The sequence below is a fragment of the Balaenoptera musculus genome, chromosome 4 (assembly GCF_009873245.2).
Source record: "Balaenoptera musculus isolate JJ_BM4_2016_0621 chromosome 4, mBalMus1.pri.v3, whole genome shotgun sequence".
In the NCBI taxonomy this organism is placed as follows: domain Eukaryota; kingdom Metazoa; phylum Chordata; class Mammalia; order Artiodactyla; family Balaenopteridae; genus Balaenoptera; species Balaenoptera musculus.
Genome location: NC_045788.1, coordinates 3,106,433 through 3,133,885, shown reverse-complemented (window position 1 = coordinate 3,133,885; position 27,453 = coordinate 3,106,433). Strand labels below are relative to the sequence as shown.

General features: G+C 43.1%; 2 protein-coding genes across 7 annotated transcripts in view; one reads left to right on the top strand and one right to left on the bottom strand.

Moving 5' to 3' along the window:
- UBE2E1 (ubiquitin conjugating enzyme E2 E1) overlaps positions 1-2,635 on the top strand; it is a 76,377-nt gene extending 73,742 nt beyond the window's left edge. Inside the window, exons 5-6 of the mRNA XM_036850932.1 lie at positions 657-804; positions 1,840-2,635. Coding sequence (XP_036706827.1) covers positions 657-804; positions 1,840-1,937 — 246 coding nt within the window. The 3' untranslated portion in view covers positions 1,938-2,635. The remainder of the gene's footprint in view (positions 1-656; positions 805-1,839) is intronic.
- Positions 2,636-4,411: 1,776 nt separating this feature from the next.
- The window catches only part of NKIRAS1 (NFKB inhibitor interacting Ras like 1), a 65,566-nt gene continuing 42,524 nt past the window's right edge, over positions 4,412-27,453 (bottom strand). The window contains exons 1-4 of one of the 6 annotated variants that reach the window (XM_036850305.1): positions 27,318-27,410; positions 19,824-19,934; positions 11,536-11,777; positions 4,412-4,931 (exon numbers count right to left, since the gene is read on the bottom strand). In XM_036850305.1, the coding sequence (XP_036706200.1) occupies positions 4,689-4,931; positions 11,536-11,777; positions 19,824-19,917 (579 nt within the window). In that variant the 5' untranslated portion in view covers positions 19,918-19,934; positions 27,318-27,410 and the 3' untranslated portion in view covers positions 4,412-4,688. Of the gene's footprint in view, positions 4,932-11,535; positions 11,778-12,368; positions 12,501-19,823; positions 19,970-27,317; positions 27,411-27,453 lie in introns of those variants that run through there. The other 5 variants (XM_036850306.1, XM_036850303.1, XM_036850304.1 and 2 more) reach the window with 5 other exon arrangements.

Genomic DNA, 27,453 nt, shown 5'->3' with positions numbered 1-27,453 from the left:
TATATTTTTCAGCCTTCTAGGTGTGTGATCATTGTTTGCTAAGCACTTTGTCTTTATGTACCCACTGTGGTGTTTGAATGAGATTCTAAAGCTTGCTCTGAGGTCATGTAGTACTACCAGCTAACACAAGAGGTCAGCAAACAACTAGCTGTTCAAACTTGGAAACGTTTGGAAAATACTTAATACATTAAAACTGCTAAAGATGAATTCAAGAACGATACAGGGAACTATATCCGATCTCTTGGGATAAACCATAATGGAAAAGACTATTAAAAAAAGAACGTATATATGTATAACTGAGTCACTTTGCTGTGCAGAGATTAGCACAACATTGTAAATCAACTATACTTCAATTTTAAAAAAAAATATTGAGGTTACCTTGCTTTTTGTTGATGCATATTACTTTTTCAATGAAATTGAAAATCCCTGAGATTGTATCAGTGAGCACTTTCTAATCTCAATTTCGTGAAATAGTCTCTTACCCTATCTCTTATCAGCCTTAGTAAAACTGTTTTAAAAACAGTTCACTTTTTAAGAAAACCAAATGTCTGTTTCTTTAAAAGTTTTAATTAGGACCATTTTATTGAAAAGGCAATTTAGTAAAAAGTTTCATTGTTTGCTGTTCAGATTTCGTTTAACACTGTCTTGTTTTTTAGGTTACATTTCGGACAAGAATCTATCACTGTAATATTAACAGTCAAGGAGTTATTTGCTTGGACATATTGAAAGATAACTGGAGTCCAGCACTAACCATTTCTAAAGTCCTTCTTTCTATCTGCTCACTTCTTACAGACTGTAATCCTGGTAAGGTTAATAATTCTTTACCTTGTTTTATTCCTCCTCACCTAGAAAATGGTTATTTTCCACTTAAACTAAGATTTTCTAAAGTTCAGATTTTATTTTTGTACGGGCTTTCAAGGGACAGAAACTCATTGCTTTTCAAAGAAAAGTTCTAATCAAGAGTTCAGTCTACTGGGTGAAAAATGCAGCGACTTCACCATTACTTGACGTGTTCTAGCAACAAGGTGTTATAAACTGAAGACTTACAAAAGATTGCCTTAGGTTTTTACATCTTCCTTCTCTCCCCTTTATTTTCTTTCCCCTTTTGCGTGTTTCCCATACAGAAACGGCACGCACACTTGTGAATGTTGAGTCACCCGCCCTCTGCCTGCGGGTCTGCTCAGCACCTGCCCCCAACTGCTTACTGACGTGGCGTTGTTTCCCTGCTGTACACTTAGTGATTACCAGACTGTGGTTTCACCTGGGCCTTCCTTAATTTCCTCTTACTAAAATTTTTTTCTAGAAAAAGAAATCGAAATTTAATTACTAAAGATTTTATTTAGGTTTCAGAGAAACACTGTACTTAATCGGAAGTACAGGTTTTGACCTGGCAACTTCGGGTCTTGCGGGTCAACAGTGTAGAGAGGTAAATAGCGTTCGCTTGCTTGTAGCCCTGAGGACTTCACAGCGCTCAGTGTCACAGCTGGTGCCCATCGAGCAGAAGGTCCTGTGAACACAGCTGGGTGTTCACGGCAGTCCAGGGCCTCGCGCGTTTCGTACCCTGACACGCAGGAGCAAGACCCTTCCGGTGGGGGGTGGCTGTTGGGGGAGAGATGGAATGAACTAAGGAGGCGGGGCGGGACCGTTCTATCTGGATCAGGACCCCCTTGCATCCATGCTGTTTTTAAAAAAGTCCGGGAGGAAAAGTATCCCAAATGGTGGAGTGGTTTGATCACAGCCACTCTGTCCATTTCCTCGCAAGCTGTCACTAGCTTATCTGCTGAAACTTAAAAATGTTCTTTTCCCTTCTTCGAAGTAACGTACATTCTTTTCTTCCAGCCGACCCCTTGGTGGGAAGTATTGCCACTCAGTATATGACCAACAGAGCAGAACATGACAGAATGGCCAGACAGTGGACCAAGAGATACGCTACATAAATTGGGTTGTCACAATTCTCTACATTCTTTGTCTGTCACAGAGAGAGCTGCTTATGATTTTGAAGGGGTGGGGGAGGGTGGGCGTTGGTGAAGAGTAGGGTATTTCTATAACAGATATTATTCAGTCTTATTTCCTAAGATTTTGTTGTAACTTAAGGTATCTTGCTACAGTAGACAGAATTGGTAATAGCAACTTTTAAAACTGTCATTAGCTCTGCAGTATGAGCTGAAATGCAGTACAGAGAAGAATAGACGTTTGGGTTCAGTTGCTTGTAGTCTGTAAATCTGAAACAGCTGAATTTGTACAGGTTACACACATGGCCATTTATGTAAAGTCCTTCCAAGACTACACAGTTTTTTGTTTTAAAAAATTGGAATTTGTTTCCCCTTCTTGGAGGGGAACAGTGATATTTAACAGCTTTTAGAGACTGTCATCTCATACATATAAAATGGACACATGGCTGTAAGACACCATATAGGAAATATGAGTAGTTATGTATTTTATTTTATATGCCAGTCTACTTTATTGTGAAAAGATAGAGGTTTGAATCAGGACTTGTGAAAACCTGTAGTAAAATACCTTAAGCTGTTAACTGTAAGGTGTGGAATAGGAGTTGCTCAGTGGATTGGTTCTATGTTGTGGACTACCTAAGTCTGCATTTGTTACTGTGCTAATAAACAATATTAAAACCACCACCTAACGCTGCTGTATTCATTTACTTCCTTTTGCCTTTTTTGTAGTTTCTTTCTTCTTGATAGATCTTTGCTACTCAAAGAGCCTAGAGGTAATGCAGACTGAACGCGCTGGTGTTGTCTACCCAGCACGTGTGTGAGGATTGGTACGTTACTCTGGATCTATCCAACAGCCTCGCAGGATAGGTGCCTTAGAGAAGGTTAGGTAATCTAACTCATGATCTTCCAAAGGCAGAGTTCTGCTGTATCTTCGTCAAAGCATCTTCCAACTTGGAGGCGCTGTGGTGGTAAGTGCGTGCGTGAGAAGTGGGCTCTCGTGGGGAAACACCCCCGCCACAGTGGAGGGAGTCCGGCAGGACCTAGGCGCACACACCTGCTCCAGAGAAGCTCGTCCAGGGCCCAGGGCGGAGGTACGTGCACGCTCATGACGCACTTAAAAAGAACACGGTCACTGTGTGTACTAACGGATCTAAGCCGCATGCAGCAGACGAGCAAACTGCGGGGTCTATCATATTATTTCAAAATAACTGTAGAAGTATTTATCCATCTATGTAGAAAAAACAAACAAACAAAAAAAGCTAGAAGCTCAACACCAGGAGAGAAGGCAGGAAATGACCTGACCATATCTGAGTGACAATTGTTTTACCCAAAAAAACATGATGAGAAATTTTAAATAATTCTAAATCGGCTAGTGCGGCCACCATATAAGTAAGTTTTCTATCTTTATATACAGTAGTTCTTGGCTTGCACTCACTGAACTGAGCCAATTGAGTTTACATTGTTTTTTTGTTGGGGGGGGGCCGCACTGGGTCTTTGTTGCTGCGCGCGGGCTTTCTCTAGCTGTGCCGAGCGGGGGCTACTCTCCGTTGCGGTGCGTGGGCTTCTCATTGCAGTGGCTTCTCGTTGCGGAGCACGGGCTCTAGGCACACGGGCTTCAGTAGTTGTGGCTCACGGGCTCAGTAGTTGTGGCCCATGGGCTCTAGAGCGCAGGCTCAGTAGCTGTGGCGCACGGGCTTAGTTGCTCCGCGGCATGTGGGATCTTCCCAGACCAGGGCTCGAACCCGTGTCCCCTGCATTGGCAGGCGGATTCTGAACCACCAGGGAAGTCCCACCAAGTGAGTTTGAATTCACTGAACCGCGCCTTAAAAGTATTCAAGATACTACTATTTACTAGACCTTTTAACAAACATTTCTTTGCTGGACAGCTTGTCTCATACTTTATATTGAAAACTAATAGTTCACTGTTTTCCCGGTCAAAACCACGAAGTAGCTTGCTCCCGACTTTACAGTTAGTTACAGTATTGTCAGCTTGCTCAATACCGTCAGCTGTGTTACTCAGATCGTGCCAAAATCGTCAGAGAACCATAGCACAGACTCAGATACCTAACTAACTTGAAGACTACTCCAGAAGGTACGGTATGCCTTGTGGGAAACGGAAGCGTCACTGTCCTTAAGTGTTCAGCAGTTTCCTACGGAAGGAAGAACCAGCTGGAACATATTTACACCACCTACTCAATTCATGCTCAACGTAATTTGAACAAAGCTAAATCATAGGTTTAGCAGGATCTCTACCAGATAAAATTTAGCTTAACTTAGTACCCGAATTGTTTACTGTTTGTGATCCAATTTGGACACACAAAAAACGTCATTTCGTAATCCTAGACATTAGATGAGTGAACTTTGCAAAAACAAAGTTAACGTTTGAGCAAATAAGTTTGCATAAAGTTACACAGAATGACAGCTTCTGAAACGGGTTAAAGGTGAGGGGAGCTACTCACAGGTACATGTGCATACCACCCAAATTTTATTTTATTTTTTTGACAAATGCAACATAATATAGATAACAAAGGTGCTAATTTTAGGGACAAGTCTGAAACAAGGCGAATGCAAATATATTCATGTCAGGCAGCAGTAACTGAATTATAACTGAAAGTGCATTAAATTACTTCCCTAGGGGCTTCCTAAGGACCAAAGGTAGACAGAAATGGCCTGTTTTACATGAGTTCACAGACACCTCGAGGCGGTCACCGTTCAAGGGACAGTTGTGCACCCTAGGGTTTAGTTCTCAGAGCTGGAGTTGCCTTTGCTTCTCCTCCCAGGCAGAGGGAAGCTCGCTTTGCTCTGGGGCTGGGAGAGTTTGCGGGCTAGCAGGGTGAAGGGCTCGATCAGGGTCTTGCGGTCTGTGACCGTCACCTCCCACAGATGCACCTTCTCGCTCCTGGCCCACCGCTGTGCCACTTCGGCGTCCACTTGTCTCTGCTCAGAAAGGTCAGTTTTGTTTCCTAACACGACAATGGCCACCTGAAAGAAACGGATAAAAGATCACACTTTGCCAGCATCAGTTCCTAGGCCAAATGGAGGAATCAAACTGTCCCATTTAACAAAGTGCTTCGTCCAAGCTGACCCTCAGGCGTGAGCTGAAGGGTAAAGGGCATTACCTCACCCCTCCTCGCTCAGTGTCTCTCCTTAAAAGCGCAGATGCTCTACAGGCTGCTGACTACGAAACACCTGAAGTTACTCCACTCCGGTACGGCTGGAAGACAGACTGGGGAAATCACTATCGAGGGCACAGATAACGGGGTGACTGAAGTGTGTCTGCATTTCAGTTTAGCTCTACCTGCTGTCTGGGAAACCTGCGATACGTACTTGAAGATACAACCAGGGAACTTCTGGAGCCGTGAGAGGTCTGCAGCCCTGGGGCCTGAGTTCCTCGAGAACGGGAATTGTTCTGTTCACGTTACTGCTAATCATAGCAAAGTGCCTGACACAAGCACTAAATACGTGTTGAACGTACCACCCAACAGGAACGTTTTACCCTAAACGCAAGGCCATCGGTCCTTCTCTCCAAGTGGAGTGCTCGCTACCCCCAGGCACTGTTTCAGGCGACCAGAAGGGCAGTCACGGTCCGCGGGAGGGGAGACGAGTCGTGACCTCCAGATGCTGAGAGAGGGCCTGTAAAGGCACCTGAAGCAGGAGGCCGGGGAGCTGGAGGGCTCCGGGGAGGAGCAGCTCCGAGGGCGGCCTCCGCGCCACGGCCGCGCTCCCGCCTTGGAGACGCGCGCTCCGATGTGTCCGCAGGCCGGGGCTCTCCTGCGTCTCAGCAGGAGCCAGCCCTCCCGTCGCTCCTCACCAGCCCGCCTCCGCGGTGAAGGTCCCCTTCCCCTGCCGGCCTGGCTGCCCGCCCTCACCCGGCCGCCCGCAGGGCACAGCGGGTGAGGTGTCCTAGGCTCGGGGCCACCTCCCTAAAAACCCTCAGGCCGGGGGCTGCTGCCTCTGCCTGCGCCCCGGCCCCCCGCCCCCCGCCCCGGCTGTCGCTGCTCACCCCGGCGCTGGCCCTGGTCGCCGCACGCGCTACTCCCGTCACGCTGGTGGTGGCTTCACCAGCCCCGGGGGTGACCCTCCCGGCAACCTCATCCCTCAGCTCCTTGACCTCAGAGATCCTAACTGTCCTCCTGACCGCAGCCACTCGCTCCCACGAACCGGATAACCGCTCCCCTCTCTGACCTCAAGCGCGGGAATCCCGCTCCGACCGCCGCCTTCCTGGTTCATCCCAGCGCCCCTCTGCAGCAACCCGACAGCACCGCAGGCAGCCACGAGCCCCCACGAGCCCCGGCGCTGCCGCCTCTGTCTCAGTCCTTCAGCCCCGCTGCTGCCCTCGGCGCTCCCCCAGCTGAGCTTCTCGTCCGCTCCCTCGCCATCGTCATCACGCCGTAGGCCCCCCGCCGCCACCTCGGTTAAGTTGAACTCTTAACTGTACCTTTTGCCGACACCATTTACCGAACGTGGCCGGAGAGAAACACAACCCCGCTGGCCGGTCCCAGTTCGTAACCACTGACCTCCAGCGCGGTGCTGTCCTCCAGCAGATACATCACGTTCCCGCCACTTCCCCTGTACGGACGGCATCTCCTACCTTGGTCCCCCTCCTCCAACCTCCACCGTTCCCTCTGCCTTCCCCGTCCCACCCTCAGCTGATGTCCACACTACGTCGGCAAGAAGACGGGAGCAACTAGAAGGGAACTGTCAGGTGCTTCCACCACCACGTCTAACAGCCCCACCGTCCTCTAAGCCCATGTCCCCACCCTCCTCCACCTGGACAAGGACGTCACTCCATCGGCGGTCCCCTCACCTGCGTCTCTCCGCTGAGTCACCCCACTGCACACCAACAACCATCTCTCTCATCTGAAAAACAAAACCTTCTTACACATCCTTCTCCAGCTCCTCTCTGTTCCCCTTGTAGGGGACAATATATTTACCCTTTGACTCAAAACTCTTTCAAAGAGCTACGTTTGCTGTGCTCAACTCTCTCACATCCAGTCCATCAGACTTTGTCTCACCGTTTCACCAAAACTGTCGTTGCTGAGATCTCCCAAGTTACTAAAGCTGGCCACTTCTCGGCTTTTTTGATCTGCCTTTAGTATCTGACATAGCTTGGTCACTTCCTACTTTTTAAAGTGCCGACTTTACTTGCCTTCTGGGACACCCTTATCTCTTGGTGCTGTTCCTCGTACTTCAAAGGCCACTTTGTACACTCCTTTGCTGCCTTCTCACTTCTCCAGCCGGTGAATGTCAAAGTGCTCTAGAGCGAGAGCATGTGAACTAAACTCTGCTTCTCACCTTGTCCCTCAAGGTGAAAGTCAACACAGAGTGATTTTTTTTTTTTTTTTTTTTTTTTGGCCACACAGCATGCGGGATCTTAGTTCCCCAACCAAGGATCAAACATACGCCCCCTACAGTGGAAGTGTGGAGTCTTAACCACTGGACCACCAGGGAAGTCCCAGAGTGACCATTTTAAAACAAGTCAAAAGACGGGACTTCCTGAGAGAGTGGTATGGACATATACACACTACCAAATGTCAAATAGATAGCTAGTGGGAAGCAGCCGCATAGCACAGGGAGATCAGCTCAGTGCTTTGTGACCACCTAGAGGGGTGGGATGGGGAGGGTGGGAGGGAGGGAGATGCAAGAGGGAGGAGATATGGGGATATATGTATACGTATAGCTGATTCACTTTGTTATAAAGCAGAAACTAACACCACTGTAAAGCAATTACACTCCAATAAAGATGTTTTTTTTAAAAAAAAAAAAAAAAGAAGGGATTTCCCTGGTGGTCCAGTGGGTAAGACTCCGCGCTCCCAATGCAGGGGGCCCAGGTTCAATCCCTGGTCCGGGAACTAGATCCCACATGCATGCCGCAACTAAGAAGCCCGCCTGCAGCAACTAAGACTTGGTGCAACCAGATAAATATTAAAAAAATAATAATAATAAAAATAAGTCAAAAGAGGTTCAACTTCGTTCACATTAAGGACAAATGAAACTACGAAAATACCATTTCACCCAGAAGAGTCACAAAATCCAAAGCTTTAACCACACATTGCTGTCAAGACTGAAGAAACAGGCATTTTCATACCATTCCTATGGACTAACTTGTCACCATATTTACCTTTAACTCAAGAACCTAACTTCTGCTGGTTGATCTTACAACTCTATGTTAAAATGTACAAGATAATAAATGTCTAAGATTATTCACTGTAGCATAGTTCATGATAGCAAATGGCCAGAGAGAACCTAAGTGTCCATCAATCTGAGACTGGTTAAATAAGTATGGTACATCTACCGCCACACAATGAATACTATGCATCAGTTTAAAAAAAAAGGAATCTGAGTCCTGCTATGGAAAGGACTCCAGGATATATTACATGAAAAATACAAGGTGTACAACAATATGCTACCTTTGGTACGACAGAGAAAAAAATAAGAAAAAAATTATGTACATTTCTATTTGCTTGTATTTACACAGAGAAACTCTGGAAGGACGCCCCCAGACTAGGAAAGGGGTGAAACATTAAAACAGCATGCTTGAGGTACAGGAAATAGACGGTTGAACCCAGGGGTGGGAACAAGTTCACTAGCGTCCTCTCTATACATCATTTTTATTTTTGAACCACGTGCAACCATTACCCTTTCAATTTTTTAAAACAGACATGAAAACAAGTAAGTGCCACCCAAGCTAGACCCTGCCATCCCTTTGCCTCCCATCCCGAGTCGCCCTCAGCTCTGTAAGTGCCACCCAAGCTAGACCCTGCCATCCCTTTGCCTCCCAGCCCGAGTCGCCCTCAGCTCTACCTTCCCCCCCACCCCGCCCGCTCTGGCCTCAGAGCTGCTCCCTAGCACGACACGCTCCCGCCCCGGCCCCTGCTCAGCTGGGGCCTCCACCTGCAGCCCCTCCTCTAGACATCGGCTTGCGCCCTTCCCTCACACCCTTCAAATCTCTGCTGGAAGTCACCTCACCAGGCCTTCCCACACCACCTACAGAAAGCAGTGCCCTCGCTCCCCACTCCGCTTGACTTGTCTTCCTACACTGCATCGCTCCTCACAATACGTATTTGTTCGCTGTCCCTCTCTCCCCCGCCCCCCAGACAGAAGCTTTAAGGCAACAGGGACTCTGTTCTATTGTCTACTGTATTCCCTCCACCTCACCTACAACAGTGCCAGGCACACAGCCCAGTAAGCACCTGCTATCAAACTACAATGAGGCAGCACCTCACACCGGTCAGAGTGGCCATCATCAAAAAGTCTACTACACACAATAAATGCTGGAGAACAGGGAACCCTCCTACACTGTTGGTGGGAATGTAAATTGATGCAGCCACTGTGGAGAACAGTATGGAGGTTCCTTAAAAAACTAAACATAGAACTACAGTATGATCCTGCAATCCCACTCCTGGGTATATATCCAGAGAAAACTCTATTTCGAAAAAATACATGCACCCCAATGTTCACTGCAGCACTATTCACAGTAGCCAAGACCTGGAAACGACCTAAATGCCCATCAACAGATGAACGGATAAAGAAGACATGGTACATATACACAATGGAATATTACTCAGCCATAAAAAGAAACAAAATAATGCCACTTGCAGCAACATGCATGCAACTAGAGATTATCATACTAAGTGAAGTAGGTCAGACAGAGCAAGACAAACATCATATCACTTATATGTGGAATCTAAAATATGACACAAATGAACTTATCTACGAAACAGAAACAGACTCGCATAGAGAACAGACTGGTGGTTGCCAAGGGGGAGGGGGGGTGGGGGAGGGAAGGAGTGGGATGTTGGGATTAGCAGATGCAAACTATTATATACAGGATGGATAAACAACAAGGTCCTACTGTATAGCACAGGGAACTATATTCAATATCCTATGATAAACCAAAATGGAAAAGAATTTAAAAAAGAATATATATGCATGTATAACTGAATCACTTTTCTGTACGGCAGTAATTAACACAACATGGTAAATCAACTATACTTCAATAAAAAAATTTAAAAATAAGCATTTGCTGAATGAATGTGCTTCTTAAATCCCCATAATCACCATATGAGAAAGGTACTATTATTATCCTTATTCTATAGATAAGGAAACTAAGGCAGAAAAGTTGAGAAGCAGAGCCAAGATTCAAGTATCAAGTATATGAGTGTTCACCGAACTATACTTTTAACTTTAGGGGGGCAGGGAGGGAAATCTGGGGGATACTCCCCAAAATAATAACAGCACTTATCTGTCTCGGGGGGAAAGATGGGAAACAGGTGGAGAGGAGCCTTCATTACTTACCTTTTTATATCTTTTGAAGACTGAACCTTGTGAATGTTGTTATCTATTCACAAAGTAAGTTAGTATTCAAAATAATAAAAATAATTAAAATATCAACAAACCCAGAGGTCCTTGAACAGGTGAGTGGTTAAATAAACCCTGGTACATACACACCATGGAAAACCACCCAGCAAGAGAAAGGAATGAACGACTCACGCACGCAGTCACCTGGATGACTCAGCAGAGAATTATGCTGAGTGAAAAAGGCCGATACCAAACGGTTACAAACTGCAATTCCACTTACGTTAACACTCTTGAAATGACAAGGTTACAGAGATGGAGAACAGATAACGGTTACGGAGGGAGAGGGGATGGGAGGGGAATGCCATGTGTGGCCACGAAAGGTCCCATGAGGGGTCCCTGCAGTGCTGGAAAGGTCCCCTCACTGTATAAACGTCAGCACCTCGGTTGTGTTATTTTACTACAGTTTTGCACAGTGTTATTAGCATTGGGGGAAACTGCGTTAGGGATCTCTATTATTGCTTAAAATTGCATGTGAATCTACAATTACCTCAAAATTAAAAGTATGACATCAAAAATACATAAAAATTAGGTTAAGAACATGTAGCCGGTGCTGTTAACGGGTTCATGACATGGTTCCCTAAACCCTGAGGAGTCAGCCATGCCAAGACCCAGAGAAAGACCTGCGATGAGAGAGTTCCAGGCAGGGGAACGAGCAACTGAGAAGGACTTCACAGGGGAACAAAATTATCATGCTGGAAAAGCAGAAAGCTGACCCCTGGAGTACAGTGACAGAGGAACAGAATGCTAAAGGCGAAAGGACAGACATGGGCCAGATCATCTAAAACTTTACAGACCATAGTAAGAATCTTATTTTCAAAGGGTAAGTGGATAAAAGCCACTAATTATTTATTAGTTTTTTCCATTTCTTTCCTTTTTTTTTTTTTTTTTTTTTTAAGGCTAAGGACAATCCTATTTCTCCAAGAAGACAATAAAAAGCCCTAGGAAACAGTGATCCCAAATAACATGAAATGAACTATGTAGTATTTGCAGTATGGAGTCATTAAAATTCAAGTTGCACATGGGAACAAGCAAAGGCAGAAAGTCAAATGCTGGTCCTGGTTGAACTCAGTCCTGTATTTCCTGGGCTAGGGAAAAAATCATGAAGATTACAGATACTGTGAATACAATTTAATGCTTTTAAAATATTTTAATTGCCCAAAAGCCCATGCTACAATTTCAACAGTGTTATAATTCATAGCTGGCATTTTTTAACATACCCACTTACCTCTTTTTTGTCTTTGAACTTATCAATTTCTTTCTTCAGAAGCTCCACTCTTTGAAAGGACTCAAGGTTATTCACACTGTACACAAGAACAAAGCCATCAGCAAATGAAAAATAATGCTTTGGCAGCTCCACGCCTTCCTGTAGGCCTCTGGTGTCGTAAAGATGTAACTGTTCCTTGACTCCCCGATCTGTTTCCACTGCAGCCATATACACATCTTCCATTGTTTCACAGTCCTCCATTCCTGGGGTTAAAAAGGAATTACTTTTACATATATAAATATCGAATTATTATGTTATTCACCTGTAACTAATACAATGTTATGTCAGTTATGCCTCAATTTAAAAAAAAGCTTTTACTCCTTTTGGATAACTCAATACCAATTGTTGAGTATTTTCTTGTCCTTTAGAAGTTAGCTTTCTAGGTTCCTTATTTATTACACATAAGAATCATATTTCCATTTACTAGCTTCTTTAAAATGAAAGGTAATTGTTACAGTAAATGAACAAAGTGCTTTTTAAGATTACTTCTTCCACATAGACATAAAAGAAATAAAAATTTGGCAGTGAGATTTACTATTACTTATTTTTCAGAAGTAACTTACAAGAGTTAAAGAACTTACTATCTCAATTGGAGAATGAAGGGCTGATTTTTAAAGTAGCTTCAACAACTAAGTGGCCCCATTTTCTTTTTCATCAGCGCAAAGGACAGGACCTGGGTAAGTTTGATTTTTCTCTGTACAATTTCCACTGTTTCCAGGGTCTGTTTCAAGGACTCAGAGATGTACATGTCCAGTCTGGGTCTAGGAACCAGACCTTAATTCCCAAGTACCTACTGTGCACTTTTGTGTGAATGTCCTCCAAGTCCTTCAAACGAACAAGACTTGTTATCTTTCCTGCCCCCAGCTGTCCCTCCTCCTTGCTTTTGTCCCGTGATCACCATCCACCTGGTCAGTCTTCAGCGTTCTCTTTGAACAAGGAAAGTATGGGTGAATGGGGCCCTAAAGCAGCCACTCTACACCTGACACATCTGCTCGATCCACCACCTGCTTCCACTGCCCCCGGCTTGCTCCCTCCACCTGAACGACTGCAACAGCTCAGGAGACACTGGTCAACACCTCACCCTTTCCAGGCTCTGCTGAAATGTCAGCTCTGTAGATTTTCTTCGGATTATCCACTTCCCCCCATCCTGCTCTTACTGTGCCTTGTACAGGTAATACCACTTCACCCTAAACTCTTTTCGTATCTGTCCCCTCCAGAGCTGCAGTGTAAACTCCTCGAGAGCCAGGACTGTGGCGAATCTCTCTTTGGAGCTCTGAGGACTAATGAATTGACTTACATACGTACAAAGTCCTTAGTAGACGTCTGAATGAATGAATGAATGCGCGAGCTCATAACGGGTGCCCCAATTTCATTCCCCTGCTCGCCTGAATGATGAGCCTTGTAAAATCCATTTTACTTTCCTCCATTTGTGTAGGTTTTGTCTCTTCAACTCACCTAGAACTTCCTCAAGAGAAACAACCCTTCTGTGTACACAGCAAGTATGCAACAACCATTTGTGGAAGAGGGGATTAAGGTGAGAAGATGAACACTTTGAATGTTAATGACTAGTGCAAGAGGCAGTCTATGAAGACATAAACTTATTGGGCTTCGATTACAAAAAATTTAAAAGCAAAAACTACCAAGACTTTTGTCATGGTGGATGTTCTGTCCACCAAAAGCCAGTCTGGTTCCCTTCCTCCTCCCATTAAGCTTAGACCTTTTGAGATTTTGTCACCCTATACATCAAGTGACGTTACGACTCTGCATCTCCTCTGCCACTCCACGCCACCTCTGTCCCAGAGGGAGACTAAGCCTGCACTTCTAGAAAGGGTAAAACAGAGGCTGCTGAGATGTGGGACAGAGGGTATGAGTTCCACAGTGAAAACAAGGGGCAACTCAGTGACATGCTCCCTCCGCTCCCAAAACTTTGGTGGCCAACTCTTCATCCTCTAGGCGGGGGAATCTGGGGAATCTGGCCAGTGAAAAAGGAGAAATCCTAAACATGCTAACCTCTGAGGTTAACCAACAAATGCCCCACCCAGGTCACCTTATAATGAAGCGAAGTCATGAACCCTATCCACATGCTTAGAGCTTTAAATTAGCTTTTCAGTTCTCCGTTCTTAATTACAAGCAGACAACCAAGGATTACCAGACACCTGAGAAAGAAACCAAAAATCAGGAAAGAGCACCTGAAAAGAAAAAGACTGTGCAAAGAAAAGAAAACAGACAAAAAAACTACCAAATATTATACTCAAAGAGATAAGATAGTGTATCCATGAAATAACAGGATACTAAGAAATGAAAACTCAAGAGAAGGGCTGAAAAATAAAGATGAGGAAAAGTCCCATAGAGTGGAACAAAATGCTGAGAAATTTCAAACGGAAGAGAAATTTTAAAAATCAGAGGACGAGTCCAGAAGATCCAGCATCCAAAAAGAGTTCCAGAAAGAGAGAGCAGAGAACACAGAAGAGAAATAATTCAGAGCTGAAGAACATACATTTCCATATTGAAAGGGAGTTCCAGAAAGAGAGAACAGAGAACACAGAAGACAAATAATTCAGAGCTGAAGAACACGCATTTCCATATTGAAAGGGAGTTCCCGAAAGAGAGAACAGAGAACACAGAAGAGAAATAATTCAGAGCTGAAGAACACACATTTCCATATTGAAAGGGAGTTCCCGAAAGAGAGAACAGAGAACACAGAAGAGAAATAATTCAGAGCTGAAGAACACACATTTCCATATTGAAAGGGAGTTCCCGAAAGAGAGAACAGAGAACACAGAAGAGAAATAATTCAGAGCTGAAGAACACACATTTCCATATTGAAAGGGAGTTCCCGAAAGAGAGAACAGAGAACACAGAAGAGAAATAATTCAGAGCTGAAGAACACGCATTTCCATATTGAAAGGGAGTTCCAGAAAGAGAGAACAGAGAACACAGAAATAATTCAGAGCTGAAGAACACACATTTCCATATTGAAAGGGCCCACCAGGTGCCCAGCACCGTGGATGAACACAGACTGATCCTATGATACACCACTGCGAATTTCAGGGCACTGGGGAGAGAGCCTACAAAAGCGTCCACATCCGAAGCATCAAGAATCACGATGGCTTCTGGCTTCTCAGAAGCACTGGAAGAAGGTATTAGAATCTGGTGAACTGAAGATACACATGGTCTATGAGCCTGCGATTTCATTCCTAGGTATATCCCCCAGACCTTGTCCAAATCATAGCTGGGATACGTGCATAAGACTGTTCACAGCAGCACTATTTCTAATAGCCCCAGACTGGAAACAACCCAAATGTTCACCAAGATACAAGAGGTAAATAGGGACTTCCATGGCGGTCCAGTGGATTAGATGCCACGCTCCCAATGCAGGTGACACAGGTTTGATCCCTGGTCAGGGAACCAAGATCCCACATGCCGCATGCCACATGGGGCGGGCAAAAAAATAAAGATACAAGAGGTAAATAAATGGAGGTATATTGAGACAATATACCTATCATGAAAATTACACCACACCTACTTAAAACAATATGGATGAGTCTTACAAATATAATGCTGAGTGAAAAAAAACAAACACTGAAAAATTTATATGGTATGATTCCACTGATATCAAGTCAGTAAGAGGCAAAAATAAACTATGTCATCCAGTGATACACACATAGGTGGCAAAATGATAAAGAAAAGAAGGGATTAACCAAAAGTCAAGGGCAGGGCTGAGTTTTGATTGAAGAGAGGAACACGGGGAGCTGACGAGAGTACCTGCAGTCTTCTACCTTTTGACCTGTGTGGAGGTTATGCAAAGGTTTTATAATTATTCATTAAACCACATACGTGTTTTATGCACTTTTCTATATGTATGATGCATTTTATAATAAAAGAAGGAGAAAAGATGATAATGGACCAATGCTTTCAACATTTGGAAGGAAATTATTCTCCATCTAGAATTCTATACCCATCAAAATTATAACTCAATTGTGAATGAAAGTAAAGACATTTTCAAACATGTGAAGCCTCAGAATATGTATCGTGCACATTTTCTCAGGAAAATCTTTGAGGGAGGCCCGCCATCAAAATTAGCACGTAATCATAGAAAGAGGAAGACACCAGATTCGGAAAACAAAACCTCACACGAGAGTAAAGGGAATCATAGGGACAACAGTAAATACCTTTATTCAGAAGCCCCAGGATTACTACTGTGCACCAGGCATAGAGGGCATTCTGAGGGCTGTCATCACCCGATGCCTCATCCCACTGTGCAACCTTTTCAACCCCCAAAAAAGTACTGCAAGATGCGCTCCACCAAAAGAAGGGCGTAAACAGAAGGTGACGGGAGATCTAGAAAACAGGAAATCAAACCCAGGAAGAAAGAAAAAGTAAAGGGAAGTTCTATGGTGACAGCTGTACAATACGCCCAGATAAGAGAATGCTAGCTGCTGGAAAAATATCTCAAAAAAAAAAGGGCAGGGTGGATTATCTGATATGATTGACCTAATGGAGAACTGAGAACCATCTGGACATGTGGAAGAATTAGCAAAAGGTATAAACAAAACTAAAGAAGTGATAGAGCAAATATTAGCCTCCATAAGAAGAAAAAGAAAGAAAAGAAACAATCATAGTACATAATACTGCTCAGCTGAGAATATTTACATGTGCCAGCAGTTGTCAAAGTGTGGTCTACAGAGATCCCTTGAGGTCCCCTTTCAGGGAACCCACATGGGCAAAACTATTTTCATAATAATATAAGACATTCGTCTTTTTCACTGTGTTGACATTTGCACTGATGATATAAAAGTAATGATGGGTAAAACTGCTGGTGCCAGGACTTCCCTGGTGGCACAGTGGTTAAGAATCCGCCTGCCAATGCAGGGGACACGGGTTCGAGCCCTCGTCCGGGAAGATCCCACATGCCACGGAGCGACTAAGCCCGTGCGCCACAACTACTTAGCCTGCACTCTAGAGCTCACATGCCACAACTACTGAGCCCACATGCCACAACTGAAGCCCGTGCTCCACAACAAGAGAAGCCACCGCAATGAGAAGCCTGTGCAAAGAAGAGTAGCCCCTGCTCGCCGCAACTAGAGAAAGCCCGCATGAAACAACGAAGACCCAACGCAGCCAAAAATAAAATTAATTAACTGAAAAAAAATTCTCTAAAAAAAAAACTGCTGATGCCTTAGTACAAATCAAGGCAGTGGCACCAACTGTATTAGAGGTTGAATTCCTCAACACCTCATACTTGCAGTTTCAAAAGAAAAAGCCAGTTTCACTTAAGAATGTCCTTGATGAAGCAGGAAAAATTACCAAATTTATTAAATCCTAATCTTTGAGTATGTATCTTTACATCTTTTTAATATTCTATGTGGGGCTTCCCTGGTGGCACAGTGGTTGAGAGTCTGCCTGCCAATGCAGGGGACATGCGTTCGAGCCCTGGTCTGGGAGGGTCCCATGTGCCGCGGAGCCACTGGGCCCGTGAGCCACAACTACTGAGCCTGCGTGTCTGGAGCCTGTGCTCCGCAACAAGAGAGGCCGCAACAGTGAGAGGCCTGCGCACCGTGATGAAGAGTGGCCCCTGCTCGCTGCAACTAGAGAAAGCCCTCGCACAGAAATGAAGACCCAACATACCCAAAAATAAATAAATAAATAAATAAATAAATAAAATTAAAAAAAAAAAGCTGTCATATTAAAAAAAATATTCTATGTGATTAATGAGAAGTATACATGAAGTATTTCTGCTTAATGAATAATGGTTACTGTCTGGAGGAAAAGCTCTTGCATTTGAGTTTCAAGTTGAAATAGCTACTTTTTTTTTTTGGCTGTGTTGGGTCTTCCCTGCTGCACACAGGCTTTCTCTAGTTGCGGTGTGCGGGCTTCTCATTGCAGTGGCTTCTCTTGTTGCGGAGCACGGGCTCTAGGCGTGGGCTTCAGTAGTTGCAGCGCATGGGCTCAGTAGTTGTGGCTCGCAGGCTCTAGAGCGCAGGCTCAGTAGTTGTGGCGCACGGGCTTAGTTGCTCCGCGGCATGTGGGATCCTCCAGGACCAGGGATTGAACCCGTGTCCCCTGTACTGGCATGAGGATTCTTAACCACTGCACCACCAGGGAAGTCCCACTTCTTTTTTTTTTTTTTTTTTAAAGAAGGAATAACAGAAAAAAACCATGGTTATTCAGGGTATTTGACAGACATTTTCTCAAAGATGAATAACGAGAGCCTATCATTTCAAGGAAAATAACTGATAGTATCTGTTGTTAATGATAAGATTTGAGCTTTCAAGCAAAAATGAGAATTGTATCCATCAGCAGAAACTTGATAGCTTCCCGATACCGATGAGACTGTTGATGATATTAATAAATGGTATCTGGAAGATCTGCTTACCTCAGTTAGCCAGTATTTTCCAAATGACCAATTCATAAATGTTAAGAAACCATGCATGGGTAAAAAACCCATTTGAAGTGCAAGATAAATCAATGAGGTTTTAATGTAATAGAACAGGAGAAGTTCGCTGATGTGGCTTCAGACTCCACACTGCAATAACCTTTAAGTAACCGTCACCGACTGAGTTTTAGTGAAATACCAAAGAAGGAAGTCCACCATCATCCGCAAAGCTACTAAAATAGTCCTACCTTTTTCAACCACATATTTGTGTGAGGCCACCTTTTCCTCACATATTTCAACTTAAAAAACATATAACAACAGACTGAATGCAAAGGCAAGCAGATATGATAATCCAGCTGCCTTCTATCAGGCTGCACATTCGATTTTCAAAAACGTAAATCAACACGTTCTCACTAGATTTTTTTGAAAATATAACTATTTTTCATTAAAATGTGTTACCTTAGCATACAATAAGTTTATTGTTATTATTTTACGTGATAAGTTTTTTTTTTAATTTCCTCAGGTTTAATCTCTAATACAATAAAAATATCATAAGACATAGCCTACAGAAACAAAATCTGTTGGGGTTTTAAGAGGGGAAAGGGATTCTTTTTTTCCCTCTTTGGGCATAATTTACTTTTTCACTGGCAAAAATTAGAATCTGAAGGTGAAAAATTCAGAACCAATAGTGCAGCACTGTGATAGGTTTACAGACCTTCTGGCACAGGCATCGTTATTAATAAAAACCAAATATGGATTTTTTTTTTTTTTTAAAGAGCAGGTGATATACAAGCTGGCTTTTTATTTTTATTTTTATTTATTTAAACACTATTTTATTTATTTATGGCTGTGTTGGGTCTTCGTTTCTGTGCGAGGGCTTTCTCTAGTTGTGGCAAGTGGGGGCCACTCTTCATCGCGGTGCGCGGGGCCTCTCATTATCGCGGCCTCTCTAGACGCGCAGGCTCAGTAATTGTGGCTCACGGGCCTAGTTGCTCCGCGGCATGTGGGATCCTCCCAGACCAGGGCTCGAACCCGTGTTCCCTGCATTGGCAGGCAGGTTCTCAACCACTGCGCCACCAGGGAAGCCCCCCAAATATGCATTTAACCGAAGTTGTTAAATATTATTCTGGGAAGGTGGAAGAGAATCAGAGTTCATCAAAATGGTTAATAAAAGTAAGACAGAAATGTGCTTGAAGCCACTTGCCAGCGATAAATACTTCAAAGATCTGGGATTCTACGTATCTCCCTAAGATAAGCCTTGTTTGATTCTAACGTGTTATGTCTGTCCTTCCTTACCGAACTGTGACCTCCTTAAAGCCAGAGATGCTTCTTCACCTCTAAATCCCCACAGGCCTCATCACAGCCTGTACCAAAGAGCAAGTACTGAACAATTATTTAACTCAATGAATGAATAAATGAATGAGATGATCCGATTCACAAAATTAGGTCATACTGCAGCAAACAACTGTCTCTTCCATTCTTAAAACCTATACAGCAGTACTGGAAAGTCATGCTTGAAATGAGAATGAGAGATCATTCAACGTATTCTGAAGTCAGTGAGTCTGTGATTCCAAGCACTCTTCATCATGTAAACACACTGGAAACCACATAGAGACAACATTTTTCTTACCTGTTATAACTCTTGTTCTAACAGAGTAAGTGCAAGCACTCTGGAATTTCAACAACATAAAGATGTTTTTCCCTTGTCCCTACTTTCCCCCCCTCATCTCTGTCGATTTCTATGACCCTTTCGGTCCCTCTAGATGACACCTCACTTTTGTGCACCACTGCCCATCTTTAAGTTAGCACGACCAACAAAAGACCCTGACCAGTTCCCAGAACCTGCAGGGAAACTAGGGAAAAATAATCTTACCAATAGTATGATTCCCATAAAGGAGCTGCTCCAAAATTGCCGTTTTCCCCACAGATAACAAGCCGCAAACCACAACCTTACAGCCCTTTCCCATCTTCTCTTAGGATATCACCGTGAAGAAAAGAGAAGATCTTTAAAACTGTGTACTGTTTAAAAAAAAGAAAAAAGAAAAAAGATCAACCTTTCCTTTTTCTTTCTTTCTGTGTTTAAATTTAATTAGTAATACATACACAGGGGGAAACTGCAAGTATAAAAAGAAATGTAGAATACGGTACATCCTTCCAAACCCCATTCCTGGTTCCCGTCCTCCCTTAATCAATGTTACTAGTTTCCTATATATCTCTGCAGAGGTGACCTAGAGAAACATAAGAATACATGTATAGATATATGTTTGTTTTCAAACAGCATAAACACATCTTATACAAAGACTATTCCAATACTAATTAAGTCTATAGGAAACCGAACCGAATCCTAGATGAAGCAATCCTTGAACTGCCAGCTCATCAATGTTTACCTGGAAAAATAAGCATTTAAGTAAAAATTTAAGGAGGCATGAAGATAAAAATTTGGACAGAGAGTAGACATCATTTTTTAAAGAAGTATTAACACCATCAATGCGAACGTCAGTCTTTTCTCAGGAGAGTGAGAAACTGGATTTGGGGCTGTCTTAGTCGTGCTTCTTTTTGCGTCACAGTTCTTCATGCACTTTAAACTGAAAGAAAGGAAAACTCATTTCTCCTCGCTTCCTCACATATGCATGGAAGAGCGAGACTGGGTAACACTTTCTTGAATTTTCCTCAAAGTTTTTATTTTCCAGAAGGCAAGGTACCAGCAGACAAGACACAAAGGGAAAGGGGGCTCATTAAATACAACAGAAAAACTTGGGAAGAGAAGTTAAAGTTCCACATTGTCTTTTGCCTCCTTTCCTCCAGTTCTCTTACCTAGAAGTGTGGAACATGCAATAGCGCTGACGAAAAAGCATGCCACGACGCCTTCAAGTCAGAAAACAACAACAAGAAAGTCCAAATGAGCATTCAAATAAAAGGGACGGTGGGCATCTTTCTGTATGTGTGTGCGCACGTGTGTCTCACACATCACTATTTTTTTTTTTAACCAACACCTAAAACATTAACAAATGAACTTCCTGTAAGTCTTCTCTACTCTGTTTTCCCAAAGTCTGTAAATTTTTTTTTTATTGAGGTATAGCGGATTTCCAGTGTTATGTTAGTTTCAGGTGTACAACAAAGAGTGAGTCAAAAATTTTATAGATTATATACTCCATGTATAGTTATTATAAAATATTGGCTATCTTCTCTGTGCTGTACAATATATCCTTGTAGCTTATTTATTTTATACATAGGAGTATAATCCCCTACCCCTATCTTGCCCCTCCCCCTTCTCTCCCCCCACTGGTAACCACTAATTTGGTCTCTGTATCTCTGAGTCTGTTTCTTTTTTGTTATATCCACTAGTTTGTTGTATTTTTTTTAATTCCACATATAAATGATAACATACAATACTTGTCTTTTCTCTATTTCAATAAGCATAATACCCTCCAGGTCCGTCCACGTTGTTGCAAATAGCAAAATTTCATTCCTTTTTATGGCTGAGTAGTATTCCATTGTATATATTGATATCTTCTTTATCCATTCCTCTGTTGATGGACACTTAGGTTGCTTCCATATCTTGGCTGCTGTAAATAGTGCTGCAACAAACATTGGGATGTAGTATCTTTTCAAATTTGTATGTTTGTTTTCTTTGGATATACACCCAGGAGTGGAAATGCTGCATCATATGGTAGCTCTATGTTTAGGTTTTTGAGGAACCTCCATACTGTTTTCCACAGTGGCTGCACCAGTTTACATTCCCACCAACAGTGCAAGAGGGTCCATTTTCCTCCACATCCTTGCCTACGTTTGTTATTCGTAGACTTTCGGATGATAGCCATTCTAACAGGTGTGAGGTGATATCTCACTGTGGTTTTGATTTGCATTTCTCTGATGATGAACGACGTTGAGCATCTTTTCACGTGCCTGTTGGCCATCAGTGTGTCTTCTTTGGAAAAGTGTCTATTTAGGTCTGCCACCCATTTTTAAATTGGGGTCTTTTTTATATTGAATTGTATGAGTTGTATTTTGGATATTAAGCCCTTAGCAGTCATATCATGTGCAAATATTTTCTCCCATTCAGTAGGTTGTCTTCATTTTGTTGACGGTTTTCTTTGCTGTGCAAAACCTTTTAAGTTTAATTAGGTGCCATTTGTTTATTTTTGCTTTTGTTTCCTTTGCCCTTAGGAAACAGATTCAAAAAAGTATTTCTAAGATTTATGTCAAAGAGTGTTCTGCCTGTCTTCTTCAGGGAGTTTTATGGTTTTTGATCTTACCTTTAGGTCTTTAATCCATTTTGAGTTTATTTTTGTGTATGGTGTTAGGGAGTGTTCTAATTTCATTCTTTTACATGTAGCTGTCCAGTTTTCCCAGCACCACTTATTGAAGAGGCTGTCTCTTCTCCATTGTATATCCTTGCCTCCTTTGTCGTAGTTTAGTTGTCAAAGTCCATAATTTCTTATGACCCAGATCAGCCACGACACTTATCTCCTGACGTGAAAAATTTTTTTTTTTTTTGGCTGTGTTGGGTCTTCATTGCTGCGCACGGGCTTTCTCTAGTCGAGGCCAGCGGGGGCTGCTCTTCACTGTGGTGCGTGGGCTTCTCATTGCTGTGGCTTCTCTTCTTGTGGAGCACAGGCTCTAGGCATGCGGTCTTCAGTAGTTGTGGCTCGCGGGCTCTAGAGCTCAAGCTCAGTAGTTGTGGCGCACAGGCTTAGTTGCTCCACCGCATGTGGGATCTTCCTGGACCAGAGATCGAACCCATGTCCCCTGCACAGGCAGGTGGATTCTTAACCACTGCGCCACCAGGGAAGTCCCGAAGTGGATTTATTTAGAGAGAAACATGCTCCACAGACAGGATGTGGGTCATCTCAGAAGGTGAGAAAGGCCCAAAGGGCTTTTAATAAGAGTTAAAATTTAAAGGAAGTTGCCACCTAACTACATGAGAAGAGGATAAGAAAGTGATGGTGGCACGCGCAACAATTCTGTTGTCAGGAAAGGTTGCCGTTGGAATCTAAATTCTGATTTTTCTATTGTTATTTCCCTTCCTCTGAAATAATATTAGGATCAGCAGGTAAAGTTTGTTAAAAATATGCACTATTTTGTATTTGTGTGCGTACAAGATAAATTGAGGCATTTGTTTCAGTATTTCAGAGAAGACTTCAAGGGAAAACAGTAAAAGCAACTGAAAAGAGGTAACTCAAACACTAGGTAAGGATTTTAAGGGTTTTTAGGATGGTGAGAGAAGGAAAGAAATAAAACAGATCATGGTAAATGTTTTATACCATCAAAAAGAAAACAAAGATGAGAGGGTAAGTGTGATTAATCAAAGCACACCTGAAACATTCTAGCTTCCTAGTTGTCTTCAAGTGGGAAACAATAATACTACCTAAACCTGAAGATTAGGACTTCCCTGGTGGTGCAGTGGTTAAGAATCCGCCTGCCAATGCAGGGGACACAGGTTCGAGCCCTGGTCCGGGAAGATCCCACGTGACGCAGGGCAACTAAGCCCGTGCACCACAGCTACTAAGCCCACGCATCACAACTACTGAAGCCTGTGCGCCTAGAGCCCGTGCTCCACAACGAGAAGCCATGGTAATGAGAAGCCCACGCACTGCAATGAAGAGTAGCTCCCGCTTGCCACAACTAGAGTAAAAACTGAAGATTAGTGACCTGCTTTACCGTTAAAAAATATGAATTCTTGGGACTTCCCTGGAAGTCCAGTGGTTAAGACTTCACCTTCTAATGCAGGGGATGAGGGTTCAATCCCTGGTCAGGGAGCTAAGATCCCACATGCCTCTCAGCCAAAGCACCAAAACATAAAAACAGAAGCAATATTGTAACAAATTCAATAAAGACTTTAAAAATGGTCCACATCAAAAAATCTTTAAAAAAAAAATAAAAGAATTCTTGAGGTATAAACTACTGTGTATAAAATAAATAAGCTACAAGGCTACATTGTACAGCACAGGGAACATAGCCAATATTTTATAATAACTATAAATGGAATATAATTTAAAACTGTGAATCACTAAGTTGTACACATGAAACTCATGTAATACTGTACATCAACTATACCTCCATAAAATTATTTTAAAAGTATGTGTTCTGTAAAAAATTAATATCTAATGTCATATTTTGAATGAAGAACATTAAATACACATACAAAACATTTTATTTTCTATATATGATCATGATGGCAGGGACTCACATTACATATAAGGAAGTTGTTCTCACACATATATATTCAACAGGTACAAATAAAACCTACTAAAAGTTTAGTTCTATAAGCATTATAATATTTCATAATTCCCAAACACAATAAATAGGCACCATTCCCTTCCAAATATAAAGGGAGGTCATCTGCGGCACCCTGAAAGGGCAGGGAATCACATGAATAGATCCTGGGGGTGGCCACGCCTCTTATTAAACCCAGGTTTTGAGAGTTTGAAAGGCCCCAGAGTAGATGGATGACCTTTAAGGTCACTTCTAATACTGTAACACTATGAGAGCGGAAACTACTTACCCGGAAACTGCATCAACACGAGGTTAATACAAAAAAGCGGTAGCTACAGCTACCTGTATAGTCCCTACCCTAAGAAACTGAGGGACAATACAATTCAATCTGTGACCTATTAATCCCTGACATTCTGATGTAAATGACTAAGAGTATGTGCTTAACAGGCAAAATCCAATGCAGTCTTAAATACATATTGCTTTGCTTTCCAGGCTAATCAATAATGTGGCTAAAGAATAAAAATATGATCTGATCCATTCTGCTGAAAACACTGAGCTTGGTCAGTATCCTCTTTGAAAAGCCATCAGAAAGAGCTACCGAGAATTGTCAATACTTCTGTTCTTCCTTCTGTTCTTCTAAGGAAATCATTCTAGTTTTAAAGTAAAACACAATTTTTTAATGCAAACTGAAAAATATTATCACCAAAACACTGTTAACCTCATAAAGAGATGTTATAGATCTTATTATGCAAGCATCACAGGAAGAAAACCTCTACACTGTGTATTTGTTTATGTAAACATCATGGATTGCAATACTTTCACTTAGCCATAGATGAATACACTTTACATACATAACACATAAACACATATTAAAAGAGTTTTGCAAACAATACTGCACATAATGAAATACAATAAACAGATTCCAGTAACCATTCTTTCACTCATTCACTAAATATTTACTGAGGGATTATCCTAATGCCAGGCATTAGGGACAAACTAGGAGGCAAAATCAGAAATGATCCCTGCCCTCAGGAATCTCAAAATCAATTGAAAATACCAATCCAAATCTTGCAAAATTGCTAATTGAGAAACTGCAAACTGCAAATCAACAAACAAAACTGCAAAACCTAATTAAGAAATAGCAGTGATTAATCACATTGCCAGAATCTTCTTTCCAAATGATTACTCCACCTTTGTAGTCAATCGTTCTTGACTAATTTTCCTCACAACCCACATCTGATCCATCAATAAACCCTCCACCTTTCAAACACATCCAAGGCTGGACCACTTAGCACCTCCATCACTAATGAAGTAGTCCAAGGCACTATAGTCTCTCATCTGATCTCTCAAAGATGTCCACATCATAACCCCCCAAATCCATGAGTATTCTACTTTACATGGTAAAAAAAGACTTTGTGGTTGTGACTATATGAAGAACCTTGAGATGGGGAGATTATCCTGGATTATCTGAGTGGACTCAATGTAATCACAAGTGTCTTTATAAGGTGGAGACAAGAGTGGCAGAAGTGAGAGAGAGAGAGATTTGAAGATGCTATAATGCTGGCTTTGAAGATGAAGAGGCCAGGAACCAAGGGATGCAGGTGGCTTCCAGAAGCTGGAAAAGTCAAGGAAATGGAGTCTCCCCTAGCACCCCGAAAAGGAACACAGCTCGACTGACAACTCGATGTTAGCCTAGAGAGATTTCTGACCTACAGACCTATAAGACGATAAACGTGTACTCTTTTTTTATTGTTTAATTTTTTGGCCGTGCCACGTGGCATGTGGGATCCTAGTTCCCCAACCAGAGATCGAACCCGTGCCCCCTGCATTTGAGGTGCAGAGTCCTAACCACTGGACCGCCAGGGAAGTCCCTTTGTACTCTTTTAAGCCAGTAAATTTGCTGTAATTTGTTATAACAGCAACAGGAAAATGAATGCAACCTCCTAACCGTCCAAACTTTTTCCCTTCTTCCTTTTAGCCTCAAACAATCCTTTTTTTTTTTTTTTTTCCTTTGGCCACGCTGTGCAGGCTTGCGGGATCTTAGTTCCCCGACCAGGGATCGAACCCAGGCCAAGGCAGAGAAAGCGCTGAGTCCTAACCACTGGACCACCAGGGAAGTCCCCAAGTGATCCTTTTAAAATGTAGGTCACATGAAGTCACGCTTCGGCTCAATATCGTGCCATGGTTTCCAGTCTCAGAAAGTGTGAAAACCCAAGGTCCATGAGAACGTTCGTCTCTTTGATGTCACGGGCCAGTTTCCCCTATGCCTCCTTGCTGGTCCTGTATTAACGCAGGCAACGCTCCAGCCCTGGCGCTCTTCTCTCCGACTGAAATCAGTCCCCACACCTCCAAGGTCTTTTCTCAAACGCCACTTCTCAACACTTACCTGAATATTCCATCCAAAATTTCCACCCCTGACCCAACACGCCCTACCCGTCCCTTCCCCTTAATGTTTGTCCTTAACACTTATCACAGAGCATAATATACATTTTATGTTTATTGTCCTTTTTCCAACAAGCTAGAATTGCTGCGACGACCACTGCTACCATCCCAGCAGCTGGGCACATATGAGGCCCTTCAGAAATATCTGTTGAATGAATCAATGCACCTGTGAGGGCTTTTACAACGGTAAAGCTGCAATTAAAAAAAAAAAAAAAAGAAGGCTATTAGGAAATGGGGTAAAAAAAAATAACCAAACCCACTAATTTAGAAGATAAGAGTCTCTTAAACCTTCGTCACATTTAAACTTAGAATTTGTAAGAGAATTAAACCACATGATTTACCTAAAATGAAAATATTCTGGAGATGCAAAAAAGCTAGTAAATAAACTGTCAATAAAGAACGCAACACAAAACGCCTGCATTTTCTCGGCTTTTTTCCCCAAAACACTCGCACCTGACGACCAGATTTTGGCATATAAATATTTCGCCTTTCTAGAAAGATCGTGGTTCTGACGTAGCAAATCTGGGACCAGATCTGCACGCAGGAAAGGCACGGACCTGGGAAGGCGAGGACCTGCCTGCACCCCCCTCCCCTCCCCCCCCAATCCTTTTGGTGCGAAATTCCTCGGAGCGGGGCCTGCAGCCCCAATTGCTCCGGGGGGGACAGACGCGGCTCCCACCGCCAAGCCCCCGCACCTCGAGCGCCCCACCTGCCGGCTGGGGCAGCGCCGCCGGGGCCCCCAGTTTCTGCGCGCGTCCGGGGAAAGCGGGGAGCCCGCAGCGGCCCCCCACCCCCACCCCAGGTGAGGCGCCAGCAGCGCAAAGCGGACCCGCCGGATGCCCCCG